Here is a 10,467-nt window from a genome sequence, read left to right as displayed (position 1 = left end):
TCAGAAAGTAAGGAGGCATGGGGTACAGGGAAAGACGACAGTGAGATCTACAGATGCTGGAGATCAGAGTTGACAGTATGTTGCTGGGAAAGCACAGCAGATCAGACAGCATCCGAGAGCAGGAAAATCAACGTTTCGGGCTGTCGCCCTTCTTCAGGAATGGCCCTCTTCAGATTCCTGAAGAAGAGGTCCAGCCCACAACGTCAATTTTCCTGCTCTTCAGATGTTGCCTGATCTGCTGTGCTTTTCTAGCAATATACTGTCATGGGATCCAGGGAAATCTGTCTGTCTGGATCCAACCTCATAGTCCCACAACCCCGCACCTCCCGCTTCTACCTCCTGCCCAAAATCCACAAACCTGACTGCCCCGGCCGACCCATTGTCTCCGCCTGCTCCTGCCCCACCGAACTCATCTCCGCCTACCTTGACACCGTCCTGTCCCCCTTAGTCCAAGAACTCCCCACCTACGTTCGGGACACCACCCACGCCCTCCACCTGCTCCATGATTTTTGCTTCCCCGGTCCCCAACGCCTTATTTTCACCATGGACATCCAGTCCCTGTACACCTCCATCCCCCATCACGAAGGACTCAAAGCCCTCCGCTTCTTCCTTTCCCGCCGTACCGACCAGTACCCTTCCACTGACACCCTCCTTCGACTGACTGAACTGGTCCTCACCCTGAACAACTTCTCTTTCCAATCCTCCCCTTTCTGAAGAAGGGCTAATGCCCGAAACGTCGATTCTCCTGTTCCCTAGATGCTGCCTGACCTGCTGCGCTTCTCCAGCAACACATTTCCATGTCTGGATCCAGGGTTGGTTGACCAATAGAAGACTAGATAGGATACTGGTTGGGCCACTTTTGGAATATCGTGTGCAATGCTGGTCTCCCTGTTATAGGAAGGGTGTTGTGAAACTTGAAAGGGCTCAGAAAAGATTGACAAGGATGTTGCTCACTGTCACTCAGGCCGGATTTCAAACCATCCGATGGAATAATTAGCAGGAATTATTCAGAACATTGAACAATTTGATGAGTGTTGGACAAAGAGCTGGGTATTTCGGAGAGTTGCGGGAGGATGGAGGTTTTAGTTGAAGTAAAATGGTACTGGAATGTACACCTCCATCCCATTCTCAATGTGACCCTGGGGGGCGGGGGAATGGATTCGTGACATCCCTGAGATCTGTCCCCTGGCCTGAGATTTCTATTTGGAGTGTTGTTGTCTCACTGAGACACAGCAGGAGGTTTGTTTCCGGGACCCACCCAGCGCTGAGCCGATTCGGGGATTTCCAAAGCTGATACACTTAGTTTCACTTTCACCAGTTCCTGAGTTTGAACTGCGCAGGGAGGTCGGAGATGGGAAGCTGTAAGATTAAAACTTTACACTCTTTCTGTGATCACAGTCCCGAATTTGAAAATATGTAATTTAAAATCTTCACTTTTCTCCTTCTATATTTTTCAGCTTATTCGAAGGAAGATGCTGTTCACAACCCAATTATCGACCAGCGGTGAGTGGCCTTGATCAGGAAGTGAGCTTTAGGACTAGTCACCGTGAGACAGAACCCTTTACTTCACCATGAGATCTCACTCTTCCCCTTCTTTCTGGGTTTGGCAGGAATCTGGAGTCGCTGAGGAGCTACCTGCGCTCGTACAACCCTCCCAGAGAATGTGTGGGGGGTTATTTCAACATCTTGCTGTTTGGAATGGTGGGAGCTGGTAAATCATCCACCATTAACACATTCTTCTCCGCTCTGGACCCAGAAGGAAAGTTGCTGAACATTGCCCCAAGTGGGAACGACTATCGATCTTTTACACTCGAGGTACCCTTTCCTGTTTTATCAATTAATTCGCAGAATGTGAACGTTAGTAAATGGGCATCTGGACAAAATGGGGCTTGTGAGGTTTCCTCACAGATTAGTTCTGAACTAACCATCTTAGTCTGGGGCACACTTGGTAAGAGATATCCTTCCGTACAGGACATTGGTGATTGCTGACTGACTATTTATAATAACAGACACAATGTGGGAGTGCCGCACTGTCAGAGAGTCAGTGCTGAGGGAGTGCCGCACTGTCAGAGGGTCAGTGCTGAGGGAGTGCCGCACTGTCGGAGGGTCAGTGCTGAGGGAGTGCAGCACTGTCGGAGGGTCAGTGCTGAGGGAGTGCCGCACTGTCGGAGGGTCAGTGCTGAGGGAGTGCCGCACTGTCGGAGGGTCAGTGCTGAGGGAGTGCCGCACTGTCAGAGGGTCAGTGCTGAGGGAGTGCCGCACTGTCGGAGGGTCAGTGCTGAGGGAGTGCCGCACTGTCGGAGGGTCAGTGCTGAGGGAGTGCCGCACTGTCGGAGGGTCAGTGCTGAGGGAGTGCCGCACTGTCGGAGGGTCAGTGCTGAGGGAGTGCTGCACTGTCGGAGGGTCAGTGCTGAGGGAGTGCCGCACTGTCGGAGGGCCAGTGCTGAGGGAGTGCCGCACTGTCAGAGAGTCAGTGCTGAGGGAGTGCTGCCCTGTCAGAGGGTCGGTACTGAGGGAGTGCCGCACTGTCGGAGGGTCAGTGCTGAGGGAGTGCCGCACTGTCGGAGGGTCAGTGCTGAGGGAGTGCTGCCTTGTCGGAGGGTCGGTACTGAGGGAGTGCCACACTGTCAGAGGGTCAGTGCTGAGGGAATGCTGCCTTGTCGGAGGGTCGGTACTGAGGGAGTGCCGCACTGTCAGAGGGTCAGTGCTGAGGGAGTGCTGCCCTGTCAGAGGGTCGGTACTGAGGGAGTGCCACACTGTCGGAGGGTCAGTGTTGAGGGAGTGCCGCACTGTCGGAGGGTCAGTGTTGAGGGAGTGCCGCACTGTCGGAGGGTGAGTGCCGCACTGTCGGAGGGTCAGTGCTGAGGGAGTGCCGCACTGTCGGAGGGTGAGCGCCGCACTGTCGGAGGGTCAGTGCTGAGGGAGTGCCGCACTGTCGGAGGGTCAGTGCTGAGGGAGTGCTGCACTGACGGTGGGCCATTGCTGAGGGAGCGCCGCACTGTCGGAGGGTCAGTGCTGAGGAAGTGCCGCACTGACGGTGGGCCATTGCTGAGGGAGCGCCGCACTGTCAGAGGGTCAGTGCTGAGGGAGTGCCGCACTGTCGGAGGGTGAGCGCCGCACTGTCGGAGGGTCAGTGCTGAGGGAGTGCCGCACTGACGGTGGGCCATTGCTGAGGGAGCGCCGCACTGTCGGAGGGTCAGTGTTGAGGGAGCGCCGCACTGTCGGAGGGTCAGTGCTGAGGGAGGGCTGCACTGACGGTGGGCCATTGCTGAGAGAGCGCCGCACTGTCGGAGGGTCAGTGTTGAAAGAGTGCCGCACTGTCGGTGGGTCAGTACTGAGGGAGTGCCGCACTGTCGGTGGGTCAGTACTGAGGGAGTGCCGCACTGTCGGAGGGTCAGTACTGAGGGAGTGCCGCACTGTCGGAGGGTCAGTGTTGAGGGAGTGCCGCACTGTCGGAGGGCCATTGCTGAGGGAGCGCCGCACTTTCGGAGGGTCAGTACTGAGGGAGTGCCGCACTGTCGGAGGGTCAGTGTTGAGGGAGTGCCGCACTGTTGGAGGGTCAGTGTTGAGGGAGTGCCGCACTGTCGGTGGTTCAGTACTGAGGGAGTGCCGCACTGTCGGAGGGTCAGTGCTGAGGGAGTGGGCACTGTCAGAGGGTCAGTGCTGAGGGAGCGCCGCACTGTCGGAGGGTCAGTGTTGAGGGAGTGCCGCACAGTCAGAGGGTCAGTGCTGAGGGAGTGATGCACTGTCAGAGGGTCAGTGCTGAGGGAGCGCCGCACTGTCGGAGGGTCAGTGCTGAGGGAGCGCCGCATTGTCGGAGGGTCAGTGCTGAGGGAGTACCGCACTGTCGGAGGGCCAGTGCTGAGGGAGTGCCGCACTGTCGTTGGGTCCAGTGCTGAGGGAGTGCTGCCCTGTCGGAGGGTCGGTACTGAGGGAGTGCCGCACTGTCGGAGGGTCAGTGTTGAGGGAGCGCCGCACTGTCGGAGGGTCAGTGCTGAGGGAGCGTCGCACTGTCGGAGGGTCAGTGCTGAGGGAGCGTCGCACTGTCGGAGGGTCAGTGCTGAGGGAGTGCCGCACTGTCGGAGGGTCAGTGCTGAGGGAGCGTCGCACTGTCGGAGGGTCAGTGCTGAGGGAGCGTCGCACTGTCGGAGGGTCAGTGCTGAGGGAGCGCCGCACTGTCGGAGGGTCAGTGCTGAGGGAGCGCCGCACTGTCGGAGGGCCAGTGCTGAGGGAGCGCCGCAGCTGAGGGAATGCAGTAGGTGGATGGAGGTGGGGGTGATGGTGATGGAGGGGGGTGGAGAGGATCGGTGGGAAGGGGGATTGACAGTTAGGAAGGTTGGGACTGGGATGAAATGGAGGGAGTTAAAATGGGGAAGCTAGTGAAATCCACATTAATCTCGTGTGGTTGGAGGGTCTCGAGGCAGAAGATGATGCGTTCTTCCTCCAGGCGGCAGGTGATAAGAGGAGGCCCAGGAATGGCATGTCTTCGGTGGAGTGGGAGAGGGAACTAAAGTGTTCAGACACTGTTGGTGGGTTTGATTGGTGCGGGTGTCCCAGAGATGTTCTCTCAAGTGCTCTGCGAGGAGGCGTCCAGTCTCCCCAATGTAGAGGAGACCGCATTGGGCGCAATGGATACAATAAATGACGTGTGGAAGTGCAGGTGAAACTTCGATGGATGTGGAAGGCTCCTTTGAGGCCTTGGATGGATGTGAGGGGGAAGTGTGGGCGCAGGTTTTGGATTTCTTGCGATGGCAGCGGAAGGAAGGGTGGTTATATGCAGGTTGGTAGGGTGGAAGGTGAGCACCAGGGGCGTTCTGTCCTTGTTACGGTCGGACGGATGGGGTCTGAGGGCGGAGATGTGGGATGTGGACGAGATGCGTTGGAGGGCATCTTTAACCACATGGGAAGGGAAATTGCGGTCTCTAAAGAAGGAGGCCATCTGGTGTGTTCTGTGGTGGAACTGGTCCTCCTGGGAGCAGATATGGCGGAGGCAGAGGAGTTGGGAATACAGGATGGCATTTTTGCAGGAGGTAGGGTGGGAAGAGGTATAATCCAGGTAGCTGTGGGAGTTGGTGGGTTTGTATAATATGTTTGTGTTGAGTTGATGGAGATGGAGAGGTCCAGGAAGGGGAGGGAGGTGTCTGAGATGGTCCAGGTGAATTTAAGGTCGGGGTGGAAAGTATTTGTTATGTTGATGAACTGTTCAACCTCCTCGCAGGAGCATGAAGTAGCATTGATACCGTCATCGATATAGTGGAGGAAAAGGTGGGGAATTGTACCGGTGTTGGTGGACTCTTCCATGTACCTGACAAAGGGGCAAGCATAGCTGGGGCCCATGTGAGTGTGCATGGCTACCCCATTGGTTTGGAGGAAGTGGGAGGATTGGAAGGAGAAGTTGCTGAGGGTGAGGACCAGTTCAGCCAGGTGGATGAGGGTGTCAGTGGAAGGGTACCAGTTGAGTTGGCATGAGAGGAAGAAATGGAGGGCTTGGAAGCCTTGATCATGGCAGATAGATGTGTACAGGGTCTGGATGTCCATGGTGAAGATGAGGCATTGGGGGCCAAGAAAATGAAGGTCTTGGAGGATGCGGAAGGCATGGGTGGTGTTCTGAACGTAGGTGCAGAGTTCCCAGAGTAAGAGGGACAGGACAGTGTCAAGGTATGTGGAGGTTAATTTGGTGGAGCAGGACCAGGTCAAGATGATGGGTCGGCCAGGGTAGTCAGGCTTGTGGATCTTGAGTAGGAGATAGAACCGGGCAGTGCGGGGTTCCCGGACTATGAGGTTGGAAGCTGTGGATGGGAGATCTCCTGAGATGATGAGATTGTGTACGGTCTGGGAGATGATGGTTTGGTGATGGGGGGGGAGTAAGGCCGTGGTTGAGGGGGCAGTAGAAGGAGGTGTCTTTGAGTTGGCGCCTGGCTTTAGCGGTGCAGAGGTCAGTGCGCCAAACTACCACTGCACCCCACCCCCCCACGTTTTCTGTGGGTTTGATGGTGAGGTTGACAATGGAGCAGAGGGAGTGGAGGGCTGCGCGTCGTGAGGGCGGGAGGTTGGAGTGGGTGAGGGGGGTGGACAGGTTGAGGCGGTCAGTGTCCTGGCGACAGTTGGAAATTAAGAGGTCGAGGGCGGGTAACAGACTAGCATGGGGTGTACAGGTGGATAGGGTGTGCTGGAGGAGGGAGAAGGGATCTTCGGAGTGTGGGCGGGAATCTCAATGGAAAAAATAAACCTGGAGGCGGAGGCGGTGGAAGAAATGTTCAATATCACAATGTCTGTTGAACTCATTGATCTGGGATCGTTGTGGGTTGAAGGTGAAGATTTTATTGAGGACTGATCGTTCATCCTCAGTGAAGGGGAAGTCTAGGGGGATAGTAAAAACATGACAGGGCTGGGGACTTGGACCTGGTGTGGGGCTGGAGCTGGGAATGGGGTGGAGACTGTCACTGGTTATAATGGAGGGTGATGTCACAAACACACGTGAGGGGGTGAGGGGGCAGAAGTGACATTGGCGGTGTTCAGGTGGGTGATGTCGATAGGGGCGGAAGTTGTGGTGGCGGCGGTAACAATGGGGTGGTGGATTTTATAGGCGGTTGTCTGGCCAACGATTGCGAGGGCGGAATTGACGTCATTGTTCACCACAGCGGTGGTGGCTGTTGGTGTCCGAGCAGTTCAGGAGGCCTGGAAAAGCTTCTGATATGGTCAAGGAATCCCGAGTATTGAGGTTGGTACATGAAAGTTTGATGCACTTATGTTCCTTGATGTCCAAAATGGTGTAGAAAAAGTGTTTGTTCAGTGTGTGAATTCTTCTAAGGATGAAGAACAGCAGAGGTCCTTTGCAGTTCTTGGAGAGTGTGGCCTTGAGCTGAGACAAGGCTGACAAGGGAGAATAGGTGGTGTTGCATGGCTGTTAGTATGGAGTGGAGAATCAGGAGGGAGAACAGTTTGTGGAGGTTTTGGATTTGTTGTAGGTACTGGTTGTCCTGTTCAGGTCCAAATTGTGATGGTCTGAATGTAGTCCGGAGTCTCTGTAGGATCAATCAGTTCTGTAGGCAAGCGCTGAGGAAGGAGATGTGGCTGTGGCAGTGAGTCTGTTTCAGGACATGGCTGAAGAGCTTCAAGGCAGAGGAGATGACTTGGGGTTGCAGTGAGAGAGCGATTCACTGAGATCCTTGTGGAGAGAGGAGGAGAACTTCTCCAAGGTAGGCATCCTTGGAAGACGCTTCACAAGAAGTGCAAAACCTGCATCCACACCTCCCGCCTCACCTCCATCCAAGGCCAATTTACCTGCACTTCCACAAACGTCATCTACTGCATCCATTGCACCCAATGTGGTCTCGACACGAGGGAGGCAGGGCGCCAACTTGCAGAACATTTCAGAGAACATCTCTGCGACACCTGCACTAACCAACCCCACCGCCCTGTGGTTAACACATTAATTCCTCCTCCCACTCTGCCAAGGACATGCCGTTCCTGGGCCTCCTCCATCGCCACTCCCTTACCACCTAACTTGTGGAAGAAAAACACTTCATCTTCTGCCTTGGGACCCTCCAACCACATGGGATCAATGTGGATTTCACCAGTTTCACCCTTCCAAATCAGCACTGCCATCTTGAACTGTCCATCCTGTCCATCTTCCTTCCCACCTACCTGCTCCACCCTGCTCTCTGACCAGTACCATCACCCCCACCTTTATCTACCTATCGCATTCTCAGCAACCTTCCCCCCCCCCCCAGCCCCAAATCCCTCCCATTTATCACTCTACCCACCCCCCCCCCCCCAGGCTCCCAGCCTCATTCGTCATGAGGACTTATACCCAAAACTTTGATTCTCTGCTCCTCAGATGCTTCCTGACTTGTTGTGCTTTTCCACCACCACACTCTCAACTGTTGATAGAGTCATAGAGATGTACAGCATTGAAACAGACCCTTCGGTCCAACCCGTCCCTGCCGACCAGATATCCCAACCCAAACTAGTCCCACCTGCCAGCACCCGGCCCATATCCCTCCAAACCCTTTCTATCCATATACCCATTCAAATGCCTCTTAAATGTTGCAATTGTACCAGCCTCCACCACATCCTCTGGCAGCTCATTCCATACATGTACCACCCTCTGTGTGAAAAAGTTGCCCGTAGGTCTCTTTTATATCTTTCCCCTCTCACCCTAAACCTATGCCCTCTAGTTCTGGACTCTCCCACCCCAGAGAAAAGACTTTGTCTACTTAACCTATTCATGCCCCTCATAATTTTGTAAACCTCTATAAGGTCACCCCTCAGCCTCCGATGCTCCAGGGAAAACAGCCCCAGCCTGTTCAGCCCCTCCCTGTAGCTCAGATCCTCCAACCCTGACAACATCCTTGTAAATCTTTTCTGAACCCTTTCAAGTTTCACAACATCTTTCCGATAGGTAGGAGACCAGAATTGCACACAATATTCCAACAGTGGCCTAACCAATGTCCTGTACAACCGCAACATGACCTCCCAACTCCTGTACTCAATACTCTGACCAATAAAGGAAAGCATACCAAACACCTTCTTCACTATCCTATCTACCTGTGACTCCACTTTCAAGGAGCAATGAACCTGCACTCCAAGGTCTCTTTGTTCAGCAACACTCTTTAGGAGCTTACCATTAAGTGTATAAGTCCTGCTAAGATTTGCTTTCCCAAAATGCAGCACCTCGCATTTATCTGAATTAAACTCCATCTGCCACTTCTAAGCCCATTGGCCTATCTGGTCCAGATCCTGTTGTAATCGGAGGTAACCCTCTTTGCTGTCCACTACACTTCCAATTTTGGTGTCATCTGCAAACTTACTAACTGTACCTCTTATGCTCGCATCCAAATCATTTTGTCATTTACATAAAAGTAGTGGGCCCAGCACGGATCCTTGTGGCACTCCACTGGTCACAGGCCTCCAGTCTGAAAAACAACCCTCCACCACCGCCCTGTGTCTTCTACCTTTGAGCCAGTTCTGTATCCAAATGGCTAGTTCTCCCTGTATTCCATGAGATCTAACCTTGCTAATCGGTCTCCCATGGGGAACCTTGTCGAATGCCTTACTGAAGTCCATATAGATCACATCTACTGCTCTACCCTCATCAATCTTCTTTGTTACTTCTTCAGAAGATTGATGAGGGCGGAGCAGAGGGCAGATCTCCAGCATTTGCAGTCTTCACTTCCACACACCCAGACAGTCAGTACTGAGGGAGCGCCGCACTGTCGGTGGGTCAGTGCTGAGGGAGTGTCACACTATTAGTGGTGTTGTCTTTCATCAAACTGTTTCCATGAGGTAATTTTCCCCTCTCTGTTGGAAGGAGCACCTGTGTTTTATCCTGAGATTTATCTTTTATTTACCGCTTTTCATGGAGACTTTCTGATCACCATCACAGATATAATTTTCTGATCTTGCTGTGAAAAATTACCTCTGGATTTCCAATTTGACCACAATGCTGATGCTTCAAACTTGATTCTCAGTCATGACACTTTGGGTGTTCTGATGTTCTGCAAGGTGTTATGGATATGCTGTTACTTTTAAATATGATTTTACAGTTGCGGAGTTTCACGCCGGAGAGATTGAATTTCAGGTTTTGGGATGCACCTGGTTTGTGTTCAAAAGATTATGAAAACAAGGCCGAAAAAATCTTAACAATGATCCTGGACGGTAGATTACCACCAAAAACCAAGGTGCGTCTACATGAGCATTTTGCATTTTTGTTTGGTGCTATTTTAGAGAATCTCAATAGAGTTTTTAATAAAAATGTATCTGAGAGAAAGTAGCAACTTTTACATGAAATAATTTCCAGTGTGACCAGTCTCTGAGTGAGAAATTTCTGAATTGAAGCCCCACTCTTGAACTTGAACCTAAGGCAAGTTGAAAGACAATAAACAGAGTTTATCCCTTCAGGTGTGCGGAACAGATGGTGTCAGCACTGCTCTGAAGTAAAGGAGAGGTGTTAGCCCTAATGCTTGGTCCAATATTTATTGTAACCCTGACAAAAACAGATTCTCTGGGTTATTACCCAATTGATAGCGGGAGCTTGATGTGTGAAAATTATTGGCTGTGTTTCCCATTTCTAAAGGAACAGCATTCCATTGGCAGGAAAATGTTTTGGAAGATTCTGTCATGATGAACAGCACATTGTAAATGCTCATCTTTCCTTTCTCCCTGGAACCCACAAGTAAATGGAAGTAGACTCAGGGTTAAGAAGAATGGAAGGATTGTGATTAGAATTGATCTTTTTGTGGTAAATAGTCATTTAAATAGTGTGTGTAAATTATAGAAAATATCGAAATTGTCATTATTTATTAACGACACTTAGCAATGGCACAGAATGTCACGTCTCTACATTTGTTGAATGTTATGATATGGAGGTGCTGGTGTTGGACTGGGGTGGACAACGTCAGAAATCACACGACACCAGGTTATAGTCCAACAAGTTTATTTGAGATCACAAGCTTTTGGAGCATA

The 10,467-nt window shown here is 52.3% G+C and overlaps 1 protein-coding gene across 1 annotated transcript in view; it reads left to right on the top strand.

Moving 5' to 3' along the window:
• The first annotated feature begins 1,283 nt into the window (after positions 1-1,283).
• Positions 1,284-10,467, top strand: part of LOC148139366 (uncharacterized) — a 33,801-nt gene continuing 24,617 nt past the window's right edge. The window contains exons 1-4 of the mRNA XM_087980726.1: positions 1,284-1,361; positions 1,458-1,503; positions 1,611-1,815; positions 9,549-9,683. Coding sequence (XP_087836852.1) covers positions 1,352-1,361; positions 1,458-1,503; positions 1,611-1,815; positions 9,549-9,683 — 396 coding nt within the window. The 5' untranslated portion in view covers positions 1,284-1,351. The remainder of the gene's footprint in view (positions 1,362-1,457; positions 1,504-1,610; positions 1,816-9,548; positions 9,684-10,467) is intronic.

This window comes from Chiloscyllium plagiosum, unplaced genomic scaffold, assembly GCF_037043375.1.
Source record: "Chiloscyllium plagiosum isolate Xiang-an unplaced genomic scaffold, Cpla_swu_hap1 HiC_scaffold_38, whole genome shotgun sequence".
Taxonomy (NCBI): Eukaryota; Metazoa; Chordata; class Chondrichthyes; order Orectolobiformes; family Hemiscylliidae; genus Chiloscyllium; species Chiloscyllium plagiosum.
Note: the sequence above shows the minus strand (reverse complement) of the source record. Positions and strands in the feature narration are given on the sequence as shown.